The sequence below is a fragment of the Pieris brassicae genome, chromosome 3 (assembly GCF_905147105.1).
Source record: "Pieris brassicae chromosome 3, ilPieBrab1.1, whole genome shotgun sequence".
NCBI classification, from domain to species: Eukaryota; Metazoa; Arthropoda; class Insecta; order Lepidoptera; family Pieridae; genus Pieris; species Pieris brassicae.
In genome coordinates, this window is record NC_059667.1 from 2,165,668 (window position 1) to 2,189,142 (window position 23,475).

General features: G+C 37.0%; 1 protein-coding gene across 2 annotated transcripts; it reads right to left on the reverse strand.

Moving 5' to 3' along the window:
- Positions 1–752: 752 nt before the first annotated feature.
- On the reverse strand, positions 753–18,166 carry LOC123707680 (glutathione hydrolase 6-like). 2 transcript variants are annotated; one of them, XM_045657953.1, is made up of 9 exons: positions 17,960–18,166; positions 14,981–15,141; positions 13,365–13,516; positions 12,309–12,503; positions 9,846–9,982; positions 8,536–8,704; positions 7,493–7,606; positions 1,460–1,575; positions 753–1,088 (listed from the first exon to the last, which is right to left on the reverse strand). In XM_045657953.1, exons 1-9 carry the CDS (start codon positions 17,991–17,993, stop codon positions 781–783), a joined length of 1,386 nt encoding a protein of 461 aa, XP_045513909.1. In that variant the 5' UTR covers positions 17,994–18,166; the 3' UTR covers positions 753–780. The 2 variants fall into 2 exon arrangements, with proteins under 2 accessions (XP_045513909.1, XP_045513910.1); XM_045657954.1 differs by lacking the exon at positions 17,960–18,166 and having other exon boundaries at positions 14,972–15,063.
- Positions 18,167–23,475: the final 5,309 nt, after the last annotated feature.

Genomic DNA, 23,475 nt, shown 5'->3' on the forward strand with positions numbered 1-23,475 from the left:
AGTGATTTTGTTTAAAATTTTTTTTTAGAGGAAACCTCTATCAGAAGGATTTGTACTAACTCCATTTTTAGGTACACAGCGAACACTCTCAACAGTTACTATTCCTGTTTAGCTATTACCAGCAGCCTGTTATTAACTAGTAAAGTTTATTAAGCTAATATAATCAATAAATTGACTATCAAACACAATTTTATTTTTATTTTGAAGCTCGAATTAGCGAGTCAACGAAGAGCGGTTGGAATCGACCAATCCTTCTCGAAGTAGCTTGAACCCTTGGCGTTGCGTAGAGAGTGGGTCATTCTGCATCTTCTACCGCATTAACCTTAGCGTGTTCAGAAGAGTTGTTCAGTTTAATAGCTGAGTTTCATCATCATATGTCGAGGCAGAATACGAAATCCCACCCGTGTCACCTCGACGTACGTCATTCCACAACTGAGCGTATTTTAAGGCTGTTTTTGGCTCGCACCAAGACTATGTGGAACCATCTACCCACTGAAGTATTTCCGAACCAATTCGACTTAGGGTCCTTCAAGAAAAGAGCGTACCAATACTTTAAAGGTCGCCAACCCACACATGAGCCCTCTGGCATTGAGAGTGTCCATGGGCGGTGGTATCACATAATATCAGGCGAGCCTCCTGCCCATTTGCCTCCTGTTCTATAAAAATAAACGCATGCTACCAAAACCTTCATAATATACTGAAGCCTGGTTATTTTTATAACGTCCTTTACAATGCCCAAATAAAACAAAAACTAGAATCAAATAATGTATTCTCATTACACTAAAATCTGGACGCGAGGCCTCCACCACGACTGTCAGCATGTGACAGAAGCTCGTCACTTCTTTGCTGTACCAAATTTAATGCCGCAAGTGGAAGCGTGGCGTTGAGTGGTGGACCTTTTAACAGTGTTGCTAAAGCGGCTGGAGACAATATTCTGTCTGGCTCTAAAGCAAGAGATCCGTCAGCTTCTACAGCAACTCTAGCGCTTTCCACTGCTTCCACAATGTTCAAAGGCCCGTCCATGAGCGCTGTAGCTGCTCCTTGGGCTAATGCTGATAGAGATTCCGCACCCATTATATAACGAGTTCCTGAAATAACAGAAACAAATGTGTAAACAAAAATTACATCTGGATCATAATTAAAATATTCTAACAAACAGTTCCCGAAAGAATCTATTTTCGGCTGTGTTCTGTGTTACGCCTGTCAATTGTTTTCTAAACTCGGTATTGAAAGGCATATTTGTGACAGTCTTAAAGTACTTCTTTACTAGTAGTGAAGAAAATGCTATTAGGGAAAATAAAAGTTTTTTCAATCAGTGAACGTTAAAAGCTAAATATAGAGGACTCGGCTCAGAAATTCTACTGAGAAGTGTCAAGATTTTGTCGTGTTGAAAATCGAATTCATTTATTCAGCAACTGATGTTTCAGTTGCATGTTCTACATTTACAAAAATAACTCACCACAAACAAATTCGTCGACAAGAATAGCTGGGGCCAGATCAAGCGGTGCGGAAGTAATGTCTTGTTTCCATCCGGATAATGTGTCTTGGCCCGAACCAAACGGGGCCGATAAACCACTGGAAGGTATGCCAAATAAAACTATGTATAATGGAGGTACACAATCAAAGCAACTCTTGTAATACTTTAAAACAGTCACATTGAACCGATTACGAAAATTGTATCGAGACGACTGGATTTTCACATCTAAGGAAACAAGATGAATTCCATATTTTTTTTACAATATATCTTTATATAATATAAATGAAAGATATTAATTCTACTGTACGTGTGTATGTCACTGAACGTCCTCTTAAACAGCTGGACCGATTTTAATGAATTCTTTTGTATGCATTTTGGCACCCTGGATGGTGTAGATTCACAAATCAACCCGGCAGTTACCATATAGAGGCGTCGGGACGTGACGACCCCATCGCCCACTGGTGAAATAACCTGTGACAGAGGTTATTTCACCAGCGCAATCAGTCAATCCCTTCCTAGTGGGAGTGCCATGCTGTTGCCTCCTGGCTTCAGCCAAACGGGCAGGCACGACCGGGGTAGTACCACTGTCTTTCAGAAAACCGGCGTAAAGTGATACAAAAGGTTCGCCTTCTTGTACTCGCGTTTCGTGCGGTGAGAAAGATTACCGGAGCCCATTCTGCGCTCTTTAAAAAAAATAATTATCAGTCTCGGGGCAAACGGAGCAATCCAACAAAGGCACCCCCATCCACACTCGCCGTGGACTTCACAAATATTAGGGGGCTCAACTCCAACATCCACGCTGTCCACTATCATTTAGAGACTGCGAAGCCGGCCATGCTCTTTCTTACCGAGACTCAGATTTCCTCCCCGGCTGATACTTCTTACCTCTCCTACCCGGGGTACAAATTGGAACACTCATTTGTGCCGCGGGCTGGAGTTTGCGCGTACGTCCGAGAGGCTATCAGTTCTCGTCGCCTCGGGACGCTCGAAGGAAGGGACCTATCTAACCTCTAGCTGCGCGTAGACTGCGATGACCATCCGCGATTCTACGCATGCCTGTATAGGTCCCATAGCGGAAATACCGAAACTGACCGACTCATTGAGCACATCCAAATGGCTACAGATTCCCTGCTCGAATGGATTCCTACCGCTGAAATCGTGATACTTGGCGATTTTAACGCCCACCATGCCGATTGGCTCGGCTCTGAAACCACCGATCACGCGGGAAGATCCTTTCACGACTTTGCTTTAGCCTACGACTTGACGCAAATGGTCCCTGCGATTACGCGAATACCAGATGTGGATGGTCATAAACCTTCTTTGTTGGACCTTCTGCTGACTTCACATCCGGAGACCTACCAAGTCTCTGTTGACCCGCCATTGGGTTCATCAGATCATTGTGTGGTACGGAGCATTGTGCCGCTCACGCGCCCTTTACGGCCTAGCTTTGCGGGCTGTCGCCGTGTGTGGCGTGGCGTGGCTATAAGTCAGCAGATTGGGACGGGATGCGGTCTTTTTTTGCGTCCTATCCTTGGAGGCCCATTTGCTTTTCGTTGAGTACTCCGGATGCCGTCGCTGACTCTGTCGCTGATGTGGTCCTGCAGGGCATGGAACTTTTTATTCCATTCTCTGCGGTGCCGGTCGGTGGCAAGTCCCAGCCTTGGTTTAGGCGTTCGTGCAAAAAGCTTTGCGCCGTAAGCGTGAATGCTTTAAAGCCTGGACAGAAGCGGCGACATCCTGTGATGCGGCTATCGGCGAACGTAAAAAAGCATACAATTCAGCTTCTAGGTCCTTCAAATGGGAAATCGCTAAGGCAAAGTCAGAGCATATTACCAGGTTTGGTGAGAGATTGGCCCACCTTCCTTCGGGACCTCGAGCCTTCTGGTCTCTTGCCAAAGCTGTCCAAGGGAATTTCTGTCAGCCCTCTATTCCACCACTGCATAGGGAGGATGACTCACTGGCCCATACTGCAAAAGAGAAGGCCGATCTTCTAGGCTGTCTCTTTGCGTCGAACTCAACTTTGGATGATCAGGGGAAGGAACCACCGACATTATTGCGGTGTGATACTACGATTCCTGAAGTTATATTCCGGCAACGTGCTATCCGTAAACATTTATTTTCCCTGGACATCCATAAGTCGAGCGGGCCTGATGGCATCCCCCCAATTGTGCTGCGTACTTGTGCTCCTGAGTTGGCTCCGGTCCTAACGCGCCTTTTCCGGTACCTGTAGTCCCTCAACACTGTTCCGAAGTGCTGGAAGACAGCTTTGATAGACCCGATCCCTAAAAAATGCGATCGCTCTGATCCGTCCAACTATCGCCCAATCGCAATAACCTCCTTGTTCTCCAAAATAATGGCAACCATTATTAACGGCCAGCTCTTGAGGTATCTAGAGGGCAGCCAGCTGATTAGCGATTCTCAGTACGGCCTTCGTCGTGGTCGCTCAGCTGGTGACCTCCTTGTATACCTTACACATAGGTGGGCAGAGGCAATTGAGTCCAAGGGGGAGGCGCTGGCGGTAAGTTTGGACATCGCCAAAGCCTTCGATCGGGTGTGGCACAGAGCACTGCTCTCGAAGCTTCCAGCCTATGGGCTCCCCGAGAAATTATGCAACTGGATTTCCAGCTTTCTCGCTGATTATTAAGGTCAATTCAAATCATATCAAACGGAGCATTAAGGTCGTCATCGACGGAGCATGCTTCGACCTTAAACCCGTCAATGCTGGTGTCCCACAAGGCTGTGTCCTATCCCCGACCTGTTTATTCTGCATATTAATGATATGTTGCAACTTAGTAACCTTCATTGCTATGCGGACGACAGCACTGGGGATACTTTTTACACGGGCCGGGCAGGTATTTCTCGGGCTGTTGTTGATGGGTGCCGGAACAAACTTGTGTCTGAAGTCGAAACTCTTTTACGTGGAGTCTCGGACTGGGGTAGACTAAATCTAGTCCAATTTAACCCCAAGAAGACACAAGTATGCGCGTTTTCCGCTAAAAAAACTCCCTTTGTTGCTACTCCCCTCTTTGAAGGCACTCTCCTTAAAGCCTCAGCTAACATCGGAATATTGGGCGTTGACATATCGAATGACGTCCAGTTTCGCGGTCATTTGGAAGGGAAGGCTAAATTAGCCTCCAAAAAGCTTTGTGTGCTCAGCAAGGCGAGACGGTACTTCACTCCGGGCCACCGCTTGCAACTCTATAAAGCGGAAATTCGGCCCCACATGGAATACTGTTCTCACCTCTGGGCGGGAGCTCCCCAGTACCAGCTCCTTCCACTAGACCGTATTCAACGAAGAGCGGTTCGAATCGTCGACGACCAATCACTTTCCGTGCGGCTTGATCCCTTGGCGTTGCGTAGAGATGTTGGGTCCCTCTGCATCTTCTACCGCATTTACCATGGGGAGTGTTCAGAAGAGTTGTTCGGTCTAATACCCGCAGCTGAGTTTCATTATCGGACGTCAAGGCAAAATACAAAATACCATCCGTATCACCTCGACGTCCGTCGTTCCACAACTGAGCGTTTTCTAAGGCAGTTTTTGCCGCGCACCACCACTATGTGGAACCAGCTGCCCACTGAAGTATTTCCGAACCAATTCGACTTAGGGTCCTTCAAGAAAAGAGCGTACAAATTCTTGAAAGGCCGGCAACGCACTTGCGAGCCTTCTGGCAATGTGAGTGTCCATGGGCGGCGGTATCGCTTCACATCAGGTGAGCCTCTTGCCCGTTTGCCTGCTATTACATAAAAAAAAGTTAGCGCTAATATGCTAATCGCGTGAAATATCATACAGGACAACGTCAGACGGGCTTTATATAGTTAATATTATAATAACATTCCATATAGAAGATCGTTGCTATCTGTGTTATGCCAACGGAATACTAGGAATACGCATTTGCAAAATGCAGGTCTTGACCTAAATATTCATTACTTACAGAAGAGCGAGATAGCCTATTCACAGTACATTATTTTTATTATGTGTAATAAAGTTTTTTTTAGCAGTGTTAGTTCAGTGGCTTCATCGTGCGACTATCATCCCTGAGGTCGTAGGTTCGATCCCCGGCTGTGCACGAATGGGCTTTCTTTTTTGTGCGCATTAAATATTCGCTCGAACGGTGAAGGAAAACATCGTGAGGAAACCGGCTTGCCTTGACCCAAAAAGTCGACGGCGTGTGTCAGGCACAGAAGGCTGATCACCTATTTGCCTATTGGATTAACAAATAATCTTGAAACGGATACAGAAATCTGAGGCCCAGACCTAAAAAGGTTGTAGCGCCATTGATTTATTTTATTTAATAAAGTTTTTTAGCCGAGGTCCTCCAGTCTAAATAAAAACCCCGACTATGGGGTTGGTGTTGGTGGAATTTGGCCGTGGGATTCAAGTGCACAGATGTTAATAAAAGATTTAAGTTGGCGCCTGGTAGATAGTGCTGGTGGCCCCTGAGCTGGTGCTTTCATCGCTCAACGAATAAGTATCGCAATACAGCGAGGAAATGCAGCCAGCGTTAAAGGTACACTGCCATAGGGTAAAACTTTTTAAATTTGTTTTTAATAATTTTTAATTAGTTTTATTACTTACAGAAGCTATACGATAATAATCAATGAAATAACACAGATATCTGAAGAATTAAGTGTTGATAGCGTCATATGAAGAATATGTAATCTGTATAGGTGATACAAAGGTTTCCGGTACTATATATATAAGCTAATGTATTTAGATATTCTACACCATTTATGTATGTTGCCAAGTTTGTAGCTTTTGCGTGTAAGTAATGCGCGGAAAAGCGATGCAAAGACGTAAATATTTATTACACTAGTTTGCCTTTAATCACTGGCTATAAATCATTTTTATTCCCAATTATGTATAACAAGTTTCAAAGCATTAAACTAACAAATAATACTTAAATTAAATATAAATTTACTAATCATGTCACAAAGGCCTTTATTTGAAACCATTTCCTGGTGATTTATATAAACCAGATTATCTTCTAAGAAGTACGGATGTAATCAATAAATATACACATATAATCTACAGTCTTCGGGGTTTTTATTTAGATTGCAGAACCTCGAACTATTAACTAAAGAAGTTTACTAAATAAAATAAATCAATGGCGCTACAACCTCTTTAGGTCTGGGCCTCAGATTTCTGTATCGGTTTCATGATCATTTGTTAATCCAATAGGCAAATAGGTGATCAGCCTTCTGTGCCTGACACACGCCGTCGCCTTTTTTGAGTCTAAGGCAAGCCGGTTTCCTCACGATGTTTTCCTTCACCGTTCGAGCGAATGTTGAATGCGCACATAGAAAGAAAGTCCATTGGTGCACAGCCGGGGATCGAACCTACGACTCAGGGATGATAATCGCACGATGAAGCCACTGGGCCGACACTGCCAAAAAAACTTTATTACACATAATAAAAAAAGAATGTACAGTGAACGGGCTATCTCGCTTTTACAACTTGATTACTAACATCGATGAAAATATTGTTTATTTTACAACAATCTTCCAAACTTACCGTAACTTTATTTATCATGCTCATAATGAGGTTTAAGTTTCCATTAAATTTTAGTAATTATTTTTTTAGTTTGTTTTTATTTTATTTCCCTGGACATGTTCTAATTTAATTTATGTGTATGTGTGTAAAATTTGTGATATCATATTTTCTTGTATAATTTTATCAATATACGATGTTTTAGAACTTATAAAAAAAGAGAAAGTGCACAAGCCCCATACCTTCCATATGTCCCTGGGATCAGTCTCTTCCATTTGACAGTTTTTGATTTTACGTACATGACCTCATAAATTCAAGACTAAGCAGCCTCGCGTCTCAGCTGTCAATATCCGGTCGGAGATCACATAAAAATAATTGGCTTTTGACTCGTGTAAAATTGACTTACAGTGGAATTTCAGTTTTCCTTTAAATTTGTTGGAGATCAATCGGGAGAGAGCGGCGTCTAAAGTTGCTTTAGAGAGGCTCCTTGTATGTTAAGTGGGCTACATAATAATAAATAAACCTACGTGACTAGAGCAACATATGTGTCTTGTGAATCCACTACAGCTAATCCAGATGCAACACCACTGGGCCATGAATCAGCTGCTGATATAGCTTGAGACTGCAGACTAGCTACAACCCTGAAAAATAACATACTTTAATGTACGTACGTTAATCCAAACAGTAAAACTTCTTGCCCCAAGATAATTTATTTGATTTATAATTCATGTATCTAATAAAAACGAAAAAGCTACACATTATTGAGAAAAAAAAATCAGAAGTTGGGCTGTATTTCGTTCCAAAATATTTTAATGAATGTCCATTTCACGGATAACTATTTGTGATATAAAAATCTAACTCTTTTCTATGGTCATTTACTTAAATGCCTTACATGTTTTGTAAGTTTGTAAGAGTTGTCAAAACAATTCTTAGTTCCGACTGTTATCTAAGCAATCTTATAGATCAAGTCAGTAAGCGATATTATAGTAACACGAGTTTTCTTTTCCATAGTTCTAATAAGCCTATTGAGCAGATGTCCGACTTTACTTGACCGACGTGTAGCACGGTCAACGCAGTATCTACTTTACTTACATAAGTGTTCAAACCTACCCTAACATTAAGCTGACACTGAACTAATTATAAAGTAAGAAAATTAAAATGCTTTTATTTATTTTGAGCTGTGTGAATCCCTGAGGTACTAGGTTCGATCCCCGGCTGTACACCAATAGACTTTCTTTTTGTGCGCGTTTAACATTCGCTCGAACGGTGAAGAAAAGCATCGTGGGGAAACCGTCTTGCCTTAGACCCAAAAAGTCGACAGCGTACGTCAGGCACAGAAGGCTGATCACCTACTTCCCTATTAGATTAATAAATTAGCATGATACAGATACATAAATCTAAGGCTCAGATCTAAAAGTTTGTAGCGCCATTGATTTTTTTTATATTTACCCATGTATGAGAATGTAGGGATAATACAGGATTGATTAACAGCGTCTTTAGTCAGTTACGCGTTGACACTTCTTTCGTATTCCCACCATCACTAACCTATGAGGAAAATATAAGGGAGTACCTGTGAAATGCCTCAAGAGAAGATAGCGGAGCAGGTTCGAAAGCTGTTGAGAGTGCAATAGCTGCCCTCGCACCCGCCGAACCAGCCCAAATTCGCCAGGTACCAGCTCGCACTGTACCAACAGTACTTGATACAACAGAGCTCTCACAGAGCCACGATGCGCAGAGCTCTACAAGAATTAAAAAACAACCTAAATAGATGATCAAGAATAAAAATAAATAAACCAGTGGCGCTACAACCTTTTTTGGTCTCAGATTTCTGAATATTTTTCATTATCATTTGTCAATCTAATAGGCAAGTAGGTGATCAGCCTCCTGTGCTTTACACACGCCGTCGACGTTTTGGGTCTAAGGCAAGCCGGTTTCCTCCCGATATTTTCCTTTCAAAGTCAAAGTCAAAAATCATTTATTCATATAGGTAACACAATGTACACTTATGAACGTCAAAGAAAGAAATATACATTAAATGCTTCTAATTTTACATTTACTGCCAGTTCTCAAATCAAGTTTACCGTTCGCGCGAATGTTAAATGCGCTCATAGACAGAGAGTCCATTGGTGCACAGCTGGGGATCAAACCTACGACCTCAAGGCTATTATTATTATTTATTTGTTCAGATAAAATAATCCACCATTACTATAAACTTACAGACTAGTGTTAGTATATTATTATTAAAAAGATAAACATAAAACTCATGAAGAAGTCTATGCACACTTCAATGCCTCATGATAGGCAAAGACAGGTCATTTGCCACAGTCTTCAAGATGCTGTACAGACCTTAAATATTGCGCAACTCGCAGAGGTATGTACCAGTTCCAGTGATTTTTTATTTATTCCTTGAATTCTTAGGAAGGTTATTACGGAGAGAAAAACATCGATAAATATACTTTTTTTTGTATATATAGTTCTTAGGTTTTTACGCTGGGTAAACGAACTGGCCGTATGTAGTAGCACAGCACCATATGTTCGTACGAAGCTACTAAAAGGTGAGCTAAGTAAAAAGGTTATTACAGCAAAAAAGTTATCTTCTTTCATTTGAATGTTCATCACTAAGGATACTTTTAAATGAATTAAAGTGAAAGAGCATCCTATTGCTTAGGCTTCAGGTAATCTTCTATGAGGTATAGCCCTAGCGAAGTCTGGAGAAACATAGATAATATTTTACTATAGAGGATCTTTCAACCCCTGAGCTTTTGGTTTTAGCTGTGGTTGGGTTATAGGTTCACTATAACATTAATTTAGGATAGATAAAAAAGCTCTCGTCGTAATTTTAAAATACCTGGACTATTCTAATAGCAGGAGCGGACTCACCGGCACTACTGTTCTGTTGTAATGATTGCAAGTAATCTGCTAGAAGTGGTTCAGTACGCAAAGTACCTGCGACGTAACCGGGAGTTAATTGCGAAGCGCTGGCAATCGCGAGCCCCGCTGATATATTGAAGCCGTTTCTGGAAATTTTAACGTCAACATTACGTTTATAAAAATGACTATATTATACAATACAAGAACTAACTAAAGGCGGAAACACATTATTTGCATCGTATCGTGCGTATGAAAATTCAGAATTCATTTAGCTGACAATAGTGTAGTCGTGTTCTAATTGTTCTATGGATTGAATAAATAACGAATCAGATAAAGATTCTGAAAACGATCTGTAGAAAATTTTGGGTACATGTCTGATACTTTATATGACCATAATTGTCATTAAATGCTTTCAACTGTTCAGCTTCTACATCTACTTCTGATGTCATAATGTGTGTACGTGACATTCGATGACACGAACGTGTGACGCGTGGCGTCTGGTGTTGTCGAGAAGCACACTGCGCACGATACGTCACCCCTTCCCGACAAAAAAGGCTCGTAGGAGGCCCCGACACATACTAACGGATCCGGACGATCCAATTACTGTAGCAAACAATAAATTAAATGCCGCCCGCGCGGCCAATAATAAAAATAGCCAATCACAGATTAGGGTAAAAAACCGCCTTCACCGGGGAAGGCGAGGACCTTTACTTCGCACTTCGCTCACTACAGTGAGCTTCCGTCCTGCCCTTTAGGCGATTGACCGCCCCGCGACGGCCCAAGCCGAGGTTCGAGTCTCACAGGAGACGCCCTTGCGCTAGCCGCGGGATAAAACGCCATTCTGGCCGAGCTACGCTCGCCAAAACAGCCCGAGCTGAGCTGTAAAGGCCCTTAAGGCCAACAGCGAGATTCCATTCTCAAAAAAAAAAAAAAAAAAACACGATACGTCAAGTCGAGCAATTGTGCGATTCCCAACACTGCGGTAGTGCGTGCGAAAATCGTTCAGGTTAAATAATTAATTTTCTAAAAACACGCGCATAGATGAGAATATTAATTTAAATTTATCAAACCATCGTTGATTTCATTTAACTGTTGACATAAACTATATAAAATAAACTATATAATATCCCTTGCGCCTATTATATATAATAAGTACTAAGTATATTATACTGCCAGCGACAACAGAACAAGATCGTAAGAGCAATTGCAAAAGTATGGTATCTAACCAACAACAAAGATCTGGAACACCTGAAGGCCCTATCCCACCACGAATTGCTGTGTCAGTAGGGGTAGACTGCGGTGCAGGGAGCAGAGAGCTGGAGCACTGAGGCGCGCCAGCCCGTAATAACAATTAGTTATGTAAAAAATTAAGTTAATGTAATTTTATAAAAACATCTAAAATGGATTACTTGGCTTGCGATAAAATATATCGTGTAAATTTCAAAATCACCTTCTATACACATTTTCGTCATAAAATGAATTCAAAGTGTCAAAAGTTGGCTATGTTTGGATGTTTTTTTTATCGAGCGATAGTTGTTTAAATCATGTATTGCTCTTTCAAAATGGATACATAAACTACTCAACTCCACTATATATTTTTTCCATTCGCCCTACTTCGAGAAACGATGACAAAAAATGGGAAGAAACGATGTACTTTTTTGGAGTTTGGCGACCGGATAGGTCCTTAAAACTAGAACTTTCAAAGAGGAAAGAACTTGCTCGCAATCTCGCCACCCAACAGTATGGGTGCCGACTAAAACGTCACCAAATTCTAGAACTAGAAGACCGGCAGTAGATCTAGGCAGAAGATGAGTAGATTCTTCCAATAGGAATTCACTCCACATGACAGCACCACGGTGCTCATAGCCTTAGGGCTGATTGCAAATACCCTCTCAAAAAGTATATTATACTTTAAGATGTTGCCATTGGAGAATCGTAAAACATTAATTGATGTATCGTTTGCAATTAAGATACTTTACAATCAGGTTGTTTGCCCCAATCTTTAAACAAAATTTAAATTTTGTGTACCCTTCAGCTACTAGGCATCCTAGCATTCCATTTGTCTTTTCCGGAGAACGCGTGTTGGCCAAAACTCACAAGATTCAACTCAAGATTTCGAGAGCAATTCAAGAGCATTCTGATAACCGAAAAATATAGCGAGATATCCATAGTTGCTACCCTCATACTTTACATTAGATTTTTGTCTGTTTTTTTAAATTGTTTTGCTTAATTTCTTATTACTATCTCTTCGTGTATGTTATGTTTGCCTATAACTGCGTGTGACATTAAAAAGGTTACCTAACTTTATCAATAAAGCATTCATATTGTACAAACGAAAAGTAATCTTACATACCTAGCCAATCTCCTTCCGGTGAGTGTGGATTTTATTTTAGGAATATTAAAGAAATGAATTAAACAGAGGCATGAACTGTTCACTTGTACTAAATATATAAAATAAAGAAAAATGAGAACCTTGCCAAATCAATAGCTGGTTGTAATAACTTCGGCCATGGCATAATCCCGTACTTATCGTGTAATGCCGCCAGTCCTAAGACCAATCTTGGTACAGGGTTTGGGTCTAGTGAGCTCCGAATACCGCCCCATTCCATTAAGGCAGGCTGGAGGTACGGCATACGTCGATATTCCCAGTATAGAAGTGATCCACTCCTGAAAAATATTTATCAGTAGATAAAACTCTGTGCTATTTTTCAAGTACAATACTTAAAATCTACTGTACTGTAGATATATTATCTGACTTTTGAATATTTTAAATTTCCTGCAAGAAATGTCCGCGTTAAAATAAATTAGATGGACAAATATGCTTTCGCGATCAAAAATAAAAGCATATTGTAAATTTTAGGTGTAGAGCATTCATTAACTATATAGTTTTATGTAAAATAAATATGGTTTTCATATTTAATTAACATTAAGTTGTCAAAATCTAACTTATGTGGTTTAAAAAGTTAAAGTCTTAAAGTACAGGGCGCCATCTATTTAAGCTGACCGACTTACAATAACATACACTAGCGTCAAGACTTTGTATTAGTTCAACCATATTTTAACAGATGGCGCTTAAACCAATATTTCAAATCCTATCATAATTTTATATGCATTAGTCTCTTTATCACAGATGTCACTTAAATCAATAATTAAATGTCTACGCAATAATATTGATATTTGTTTCTGTATTATTACGCCAAAGATTATTTGAATATACTGCAACTCCTGTGGGTTTATGTCATCGATTAGTTTAGTTTTTTAGTAGTTTTTACTAGACATCATTGACGGTTTCCTAAGACATTGACAGAAATACAATTCTAGTAAAAATGTGTTATGTGTTATGGTAAAAGAATTTAACTTAATTTTTTGTGAAATTACACTTTTTTTTATTTCAGAAAGGAAAGTCTAAATGCTAATTTCAATGTTAATTTTCTTAGTAAGTAACAAATAGTTATTGATTTTACACTCTAAACGTCCTAACTCTAAGGTTTAAAAATACAATAACAGTTTTATTAAGCCGTTACATACGCATCCAGCGATGTCCTATGCGGCGCTACAACAGCCAGGCAAAATGAGCTTGCTATTGCAGCGTCTATGGCCCGGCCACCGGCTCTCATTATACTGGTTCCGATACTGCTGCATTCTGCTGCAGATGAGGAGACGGAGCCGTGTGGCACTACCTGAAATAGTACAGACTATATTAAGTAATTTTAAATATAAACGTTGACATTACAGAACAAATGTCCTGGTTTACGTGAGTATTACACACTTACAGTAAATTTTTATTTAAAAAATATAAAACTTTAATGGGAGGTGAGCTCACCTAATGGTTGGTACTAGGTAAAGTATTTACGATCTTTCGCCATTTTCTGGATTCCAACCGAAACGCGATTTTATGCATTTTCTATGTGCAATTTTATATCTTACGGTGACACAACTAATAATTCAAAATTTACGTAAAAAAACCTATATGTGTTAAGAAAAACTTATGTAATGCTCGCCAATATCGAGAAAGATATAAAAGTTTAGATTAAAAAAAATGGCGCTGCACCTTTTCAGTGTTGTGTACATGTTTTTCGAGTCGTAAAAGCACACATAGACAGAAAATTTATTGGTACACAGCCGGGAAACGAACCGACGACCTCAGGTATGAGAGTCGCACACTAAAGCCACTTGGCCAACACTGCTTGATTAGAACGATATAATTTTCTCAATAAGGATTTCTGAGCATTAGAATAGTTACTATTTACATTATCTTACCTACGTATATATATAATACCTAAGTATCGAATTTTGGGTCAGCAAATACATCTCGTATGAGTTTGATTAATTTGTTAGAGAAATTTCTTGTGATTGAAAATGTATAAAAGACTTCAAGACATACGTATTAATTGCAAATATTGTGACGATTCGTTTACTTTGATATTTTCATGTATTTTGATATATTATTTTATTATCGTAATGGTCGGTGCATGATACGGTTGAAGATTTGTTCAGACCGCGGAATTAGTTATCGTCAAAGATGATGTAAGAACAATGAATATCGTTTAAAATAAATGCTTCGATCGGAGTTATTATATCGACAAACACACATATAAAATAATTACTGCCGCTAATTTTTTGTGGCATTAATCTTGAAAATCCATGTTTTTCACATGGCCAGTTATATGTCGGAATACCAACAAAACTATTTATACAAATATAAAGTACACTATGTTTCTGAAATATTTTTTTAGTTAATTATACCATCTCAAAATAATGTATACTTGGTCTCACAATACATTACTTATGGCAAAGCAACAAAAAAAAAAAGAGTGGCGGAGAGTTTATTGCTAGTTCTTCTCTTCCGTTCTACACCCTTGATTTGAGTACTGGCAGTATATGTAAAATTAGAAGCATATAATGAATATTTATTTTTTTGACGTTCATAAGTGGTACCTTGAATAAATGATTTTTGACTTTGACATTGCTAAACTGATATTTCTTTTCCATTTTAAAATGGAAAATAATTCGGAGCCAGGCCTCCATTCCCTTGTTACCCAAACCTTTTTATCATTGGATGCAACTACATTTATGTTAACCGTATTACCAATAGTAATATAAAACAGTGCATAGTAAAAAGTGCATCTATGTACTTAAGTTACTTGGTAGTCTCCGTAATATATTTGAGTGATGAGGGCGATTGTTACAGCGACTGTTAGAGTGGCAAACGCCCCAATGATGACCCGGGGACCGCCAGCGCAGAGACCACCAGCTGTCGTGTGGTACTGCTTTAGTGGGACATCTTCGCGAAGCTCTACCACACCTGTAAAATACAGTTTTTGAAGTTATACTTTTTTTGGTGAGTTAGAAAAAAATGAGCGTATATTTTTACGAGCGCGCGAAACCGTCCAAAAACCGATACCCTCAAGTTATCATAGTCAACATTAAAAAAAATGTCCATTTCTTTAATTATGTAGAAATATTTTTTTTGTGATGTATAACATACCTTTTTTCTATTGTTATTGGTAATGTTCTTTTTTATACAAACGTAAAACGAAAGTTGAAAGTCCAAAGAAGTATAACCTCTAAGGCGTGTACACACATGTTTTGTTTTAAAGTTATAAAGGGGCTGTAATCGTAGCCCATAGAGGACGATTATAGTGGAAGCGTTGCCGGTCTTTGAGGAGTATACTCTTTTATTTAAACAATTGGAGGTCGTATCTCCCAGGGAAGACATCCACCGGGAGTCGACTCCTCAGTTTGCTAGCAAAAGAAAATGTCAAAGTTTCATCAGTAGAGAGAATATACATATTTTTTAATATGCATTTTAGAAGCTCTGGGAAAACTTCCACGGATAAAAGTAAAAGGCTTCAAAGGCTGTAATTGATTTGTACATAGCCTGGGCCTGGCGGGAGAATCGAAGCTCACTAGACCCAGCTCAATCAAATAACATTTTAGGAAAGGGATGAAAAGACACTCCCCAGCCATATAGTTACTCGGCCACAGATTTGCGTTTTCGCCTGGTTGGTAGGCTATTATTATTTCTATATATATATATATATAAAGAACCTAAAACTTTGTGAAACATACACAAAGTTATTCTTTTATGCATTTACGTACAGTACAATAAAAGAAATGTAATCCTGATTAGTTAATTACTTCCATGTAATTAAATTATTGCAACGTTGCGTTTGCATCGTTAGTTTCGAATACTTTATATAATTGGTAATTCTTATTACTTAGAACTATTTTCGCTTTCAAATTTAATATAAATCTAGGTTCCATATTTAAAAATGAATTCTACGAAATCGGTTTTGCTTAAACTCTTATACAGCCGTGAAGGTGTTATATGAGGATCTAGTGTCATGTGGATTTTGAGCTATTTCAGTTAAACATTTAAAGTTGCAAAGTAAACTATCTATTTAAATTCTAGAGACTATTGTATTAGACAGTATTTATGTTAATATTTATAATAATAATAACTGCTTTAGTTCAGAGAATATTCTACACTATTTTGACTAGGCTTTAATTTTTTTAAATCCACATACTATATTAGATTATATGAAATTATAGATATTAAACATATGAAATTGGCGTGTTGTATGCGACGAAGAAAAAGTCTTAAATAGAATATATTTAATTAATCAAAGTATGTACCATTGGTATCCTTGTACTTTTGCCATCTTATAAGTAGTTCATTGATCCCTTTACTAAAACCATTCGGGTAGTTCAGTTCATCAGACTTGAGTTTTATACCTTGCAAGAAGATATCTAAATGTCGAATTTTTTTTATAAAATATCCAAACGTGAAAATCATGAATCATGCTTTTTGAAAAACATAAGTAAATAGTTATAAAAAATTGAATTTGGAATTCCTAACCAAAGAGGAGATATTATTTTGAGATCAAATCTCTTTGGTGGCCAGTACGACAAAACGTCGATTTCATATCTAAGGACCTAATATCACACAAAATATATATGTTTATTTATATATGTATTATTTATACCAAATTTTAAGACAACACAACACGCACATCCCCACAGCCAGTTTTAATCCCATTATTACATCAGTATGAAGATAAATATTACGAAAAGGTTGGTTTAGAAATAAATTGAGAATAAAATTATTCCAAATTTAAATTCAAAATCGAAATAAACTATTCAGGCAGCCGGAAATGAAAGATTTTACTCCGATAGCGGCATTGAACGACAAATAGATGTGATATTACAGAAAGATTCTTTAATCATACAGTCTGTTTTATAAACAGCTGGTTATAAAATACATATATGTATGTGTTATTCATAAAAAATATGAATGAATGGAAGAAACACGCACGCACAACTTTCATAACCAAAACTAAAGAACCTAGACTTTTACTACGATTAGTACGGTTTCTAGATTTTGTCATAGAAGTGTACCAGACATACTCCGTAAACATAAGCTACTAGGCAGGTCTTAGGTATTGTACAAACATTATTTCTATAATTAAATTTGGATGTTTTAGTTTTGTAAGCCTTTCAATAATATAATAATATTATATTATGTAATAGAATATTATGTAACATGATACCTGGACAATAGATGGACATTAAAATACAATTGACAGAACCACCCGGTTAAAGAAGAGTGGGTAGGCTAAAAAGAAGGTGGACTGATGGCTAAAGAGAAATAGCAGGAAAAGACTGGCAGATTATTGGCAAAGAGAAAAGGGTTGGAGGAGGCCTTTAACCAAGAGAGGTCCACAAGCCACAGTTGACTAACATTAGCCATCGTCCTGGTGAACAGAAAAACTGTGTCCAGTTTGTGTTTTCACCATTATTTTCCTTTTAAGATTATGTATACAATAAACAAAGAAATAAATAAGAAAATACTTACAATTGGAATGGAAATGAAAAAAGCTTTATTATTATAAACAAAGTTTCTACTGGTTGAATTTTTTTTTGCATCGATTTTTTTACTCAAGATCGGATGTCGTTATTGTGAATGCGTTTATAGTATTAAAAAATGAGACGGTCATTACCGCAAGAAAACAATGGTATTTTTGTTTGGATACTCATAAGTTACGGTTCAATACTAGTAGTACCTACATTATAAAAAAATCGTAATACAAAACTTGGTTAACAGGAGATATAACACAAACCTGGAGTTGAATTTGGCTCTGGACTGACAGACATTGCTACTATATGTAACTAATAAACTAACTTTCAAACCACACACAACAATACAACACACATAGCATAGTTTTAAAGTGTTTTCCGAACTCAAATATAAAATATTTTTACATTTTATTACTATTATGTATAAGTTAAACACAATTCCACTTATTTAACGTCTTCCGAGGCACAACTCGCGGGTAACTGTAAACGAGGCGCGGGAGTCGACGGTGACGTCAGCTTCGTTTTTACTTTGCATTCTTGGTGTACCGTCAGCAAAATTGATTGAACGAAGTATTATTTCACTACGTGTCTTGACCACGACTGTTGTTATGTCGAAAGGTCGAGTTTCTGTACTAATACTGTTAGCAAAGTAAACTGATATTGAATAGGACCTGTTTGAAAAATTATTTCACTATTAGAATATCTCTGAGTAAGTATTCAATTAGCTCAATTGTTTTTGGCGTGAATTAAGTTATGTGGCGGTTTTTGTGTATGTATGTTTAAATAAATCTCTTTGTTTGAAGGTAGGTAACAACTTACTTTAATGGTTTCAATCATGAGTTTATAAGACACAGACACACATACACAGATAAGACACTTATGATATTTATCGTTGTGCGATGATTGTTAACATTTGTTTACGCTTCTAATTTTAACTTATATATATATATATATATATATATGTAACTAAAGTAATGTTGGGTTATATAACTCGTGCAAGTTATCTAATTCTTCATATGCTGACCGTACACGTTATAAAATTCGACTTATTGCAAGTATAAAGACCTCAACGCTTGCATTTCAGGAAACTCTGGTATACTGTATTCTCGTAACAAGTTCCTGTCATAATATTTTATAATTTCAATAGATCTCTGGAAGGTAATGCCTTAAGGATTTTTTATCTCTTTCAAATAGAAAGTTACGTACGAAGAAGTGAGATAGACAATCGGTGAATGACCCCGAGAAGCGCCTGCGTTTGTGAATCACCTAGGTGATCGTAAAGGACAAGTTCAATGATTTATCCGTTGGGAATTAAACTAAATATTTAACTAAAATAAATATAGTATTAAAAACAAATGAAGATGTGACACTCGTAATAACGACTCATCGATAAAATTAACATTTTATAAAAACTAACGTTTTCTGCACTAAAGTTTATTTTTTAGTAAATTGCACAAGCCGAGAAGAAAATCTTTTAATATTGATTTAATATAATTGATTGATTTAATATAATTGATTGATTTGGCAATCGCAATAAACAATCTAATCAAATGTTACATGTATTACTTGTATATGTTTCCATGCGATGGCCAAGTCAAATTAAAACATATAAGATTTATAACATTGATATGGTCACTATAAGATGTTGTTAGGTTAGCTAATTACGTAATAACTTAAGGCAGAAGGTTCCTTAGGGACTGAACAAATTGACCGAGTTTGTTTTACATAGCTTCTCACAGTGCCTCTTTTTCTCTCTTTCCTTAAAAGATGTTATGTTTTTGACGGTATAGTTTTATTTTTGTTAATTATATTCTTATGAGATTGTTATAGTAGAATATATATTATACTATAATATAAGAGTACTCCCTTTTGAATAAAAATTAAGACCACAGTTAAAAAAACAGTTAAGTTCTATCGGTCTGTCAAAAACAAAAGCAAACTTTTTAATATCATTTGTTATTTCGTGAAATTGCGACTTAAAATATCGAAATTTTATGCTTTAGTTGAGGTCATTTTGTGTTGGCCCGCTATTATACTCGCAGTATTCACAATGTTTTTACATTTTCAGCCCAAAATATTTTTTTTACGATCAAGCAAACTATTGATATTCGTTTAGTGCCAATATCCATACAATTTTTTTACTGATTGACTTTAATAACGGAAAATAATAGACACAATTTAGTTTCAAGTAACGTTCGACTTTATAAAATGCCTACTAGATTTAGACAGTATTAATAATAAACGTAATTTCACGCCCATGGTCCACTGTCATGGTACTAATTAAAATCTTAATTCTACCAGTTAAACTACCAATAATGTTAGTTACCAAAAAAAATCATACATTACGTTCTTGTTATTATTGTCTAGAAATGAATTTAAATTTGCAATCCGTCGATCAAAGGGACCAGTTCCAAGATAAGATTGAAAGGGTTTACGGCCTCTTATTGAATGTGAGTTTACGATGTGTTTCCGGCCTTTCCGTTGATGTTGTTGAATAAACTGTTTGCATCGTTTTGATGGCTTTTGATGTGTATGTGTTTTTATATGAACATTTAAGTCATTTAACTTACGTAGTAACCAAAATGTTCTTCAATGGAACATGGTTACGATTATAACTCTGTTTCATCTTCATTTTTTTATGGCAATTACAATATACAAAGTTAACTTAATGAAATTAAAAGGAGGGCAACTGGCGGCTTTATCGCTTTCGAGCGATCTTTTTCAGGCAACCACTGTGAGAAGAGGAATTTTTTTAAATTTAATTTTGTTAACGTAGACAAGATGTGCAAAATTACATATTACACATAGATATTAAGACAAAATGAAAAGTAAAAAGTGGTTCGCTTCCACAATAGCCTTCAATAGTTCATTATCAACTTGGGTCTCAGGCCGTCCACGGGGCTTGTTCTGCAGGTCGAAATTTCCAGAACGAAAACGTTGGAACCAAAACCGAACTGTGTTTTCTTTTGCAACATGACCGCCATACACATCATTCACCCTTCGAGTCGTTTTCGCAGCACTAGTGCCACGGCGGAACTCGTACTCGTAAATAATCTTTAAGTTTTCCATTTTGTAAAATGAGTGACGCAAACAGAAAAAAACCAGAAGAAAAAAACAAATGAATGACGGTCATCGAAGCACAAATACATGAGTAAATAGCTGTACAAATTGGAATTTGGAATTCCTTACCAAAGAGGAGAACATCGTGATTAAAGTGGCCAATACGAAATACGCCAATTTCATATGTAAAGACCTAATATATGTATATATATCGGTGACCTATATACATAAAGAATTTATAACGTAACCGTTAATATTTTTTAAGATATACTGCACCATTCATTTGTGTCTCAAATCGCTTTGATAGTCAGTTAGTCAAATTACAATATCATTTAATGACGTAAGTAATTAAAAATATAATCTACCTACACTCAAATTATAATAGTTATAAATTTACAATTACTGCCAGTTTAAAAACCGGCAAGAAACACTCCATGACTCTTTTAATTTGCAATAGGTTTTTTTTTATAAAATATATGTAAGTACTTGGAACCATTATATTATCATTACATGTTAAAGAATTTAATTCATGTAATTAAATATGAAATTGTGAAGAAATGGATCAGAAAATCAAACGATTCAAGTCTATCAAGGCGCAATGAAATGGTACTACGCACTTACTGTGGGAACAACACGCAAACACGTCTTGTTAAAGTTTTTAACTAAGCGACAGTTGATGAAAAAGACGATTACGATGTATCACCTCCAAAACGCGTGTAGCATCATTTGTGTGTTGTCTGATGTTTTGATAAAGTTGTCCACTTGACCGTCCAAACGAAAAGAAATGTCCAAGAATGAATCCTAGGACTACACGCATTATCAGTGATGCCAACAAGCGGGGTTTTCCCCAAATTTATGGGGATGTAACACTGTTGTTTTAGGTGGTTCATTTTTTTCAGGTGTAACTTATTTTGAAAAAAAAAATATTGTTCATAAATATTGATAATGCCTAGAACCCAACCAACAAACTAAACCAAACTAAACGTTTTAAGACTCCAAGATCGGAATAACAGTTATTTTATACTACATGTATGTATGTTGATGGATATTTGTTAAACATAGTGTACAAGAAAAACTTTAGCAGTTTTTAACCGATATTTAGGGGTATTTAAAGATGTTCCTACGGGGACCATTATCTAGGTGTTGTCATCACTACCCACTCATATTGTATTAATGATAATAGAGGCCTGTCAAAGTCATAACATAACCTCTATAATATTGTATAATTCATGAGTAGGTTTTTATAAGCGATTTGAAGACATACCAACTATAGACAAATATCGGATTTAATATTGGTGGAATCTTCATGTAAGGCTTCTTTACGCAAAGTACAACGTAGGTAATCTTTTATTTATCTGCATAAAATCTAAATAATTATATACAACTGTCAACATTTTGCCGCATCACTTGTGACTCTGCAAATCTTACTTTACGAATGATTATCTAACTAAGGATTATAATAATAAACAATTAAGGATTAAGGTTTAGCCGCAAATTACTGACCTTGGTTAATTTTATATGTAGTAGACATGCTAATTTTGAAAAACACGATAAACTATAAATATACCTCTATTCGTTTGGTTGATTAAGGTTAGTAGTATTTTTTTATTTATACAAATAAAAAGCTGCAAAAATGGGACCAAAGGCTAGGTGAGTTAGAATGATATATTATGCTGTGCCTTTAATAATAATTATCGGGCGGATTATCAATTTAAATTAAATTAAAATTAAAAGGCGGATTCATACACAGGTATTCCTGACAACGACAATTTTAAGTATAAGACATTCCAATTACCTCGCGATGTTTTGTCTTAGAAGCAATGTTATTGAGTACATAGAAAGAAAAATTAATTGGTGCCGTAATACGGACGCATATCAAGTTGAGAATCCACGCTTTAAAAAGGCCGGCAACGCACTTGCGAGCCATCTGGCAATGTGAGTGTCCGTGGGCGTTATCACTTCAGATGAGCCATCTTTACCCCCTGTACTATATATACGTTTTGATAGCTTAAGACTAGCTATAAAAAGTTAACCCCTCTTATATAAAAAAAGCTGCTGCATGTACGTTCAGATAGCTTAAGACTAGCTATAAAAAGTTGCCCCCTGTTTTATCAAAAATGTGCTACATATAAGTTTAGATAGCTTAAGACTAGCTGTAAAAAGTTGTTTTCTGTTATATAAAAAAGCTACTACATGTAAGAGTAGTTAGCTTAAAATAAGCTATAAAAAGTTGTCCCTGTTATATAAAATAGCTACTACATGTAAGTTTAGATAGCTTAAGATTAGCTATAAAAAGTTGCCCCTGTTTTATTAAAAAACACTACTACGTGTGCCTTTAGATAGCTTTAAACTATTTATAAAAAGTTTCCCCCGGTTTTATCAAAAAGGTGCTACATGTACGTTTAGGTAGCTTAAGACTAGCTATAAAAAGTTGCCCCCGTTATATAAAAAAAGCTACTACATGTATGTTTGGATAGCTATAGCATAAGTTTTAGTATATGTCTTACGAATCATAAAACATACCTGCAAACAAAATCACCATCGCTCGTTTTCGATTAAATTTTCCATTGAGCCAAAGCGAAATCTTTGAAATTCCCAAAGCAAGTGGGAGTTGTCCTTAACTGAGTAATAATACTAATATGATTATCGTAGCTTAGAAACCTTATACATATATAATCCTCTATAAATATAAGGGAAATGGAATTCACGGCACATTTTA

Bases quoted from the DNA above. Each gene is read 5' to 3' on its own strand.
- LOC123707680 (XM_045657953.1), bottom strand. From the start codon at position 17,993: ATGTCTGTCAGTCCAGAGCCAAATTCAACTCCAG. The intron at 15,142-17,959 runs GTTTGTGTTATA...TGTATTTTACAG, and splicing joins AGAGCCAAATTCAACTCCAG to GTGTGGTAGAGCTTCGCGAA. The intron at 1,576-7,492 runs GTAGGTTTATTT...CATACCTTCCAG, and splicing joins ACATATGTTGCTCTAGTCAC to TGGTTTATCGGCCCCGTTTG.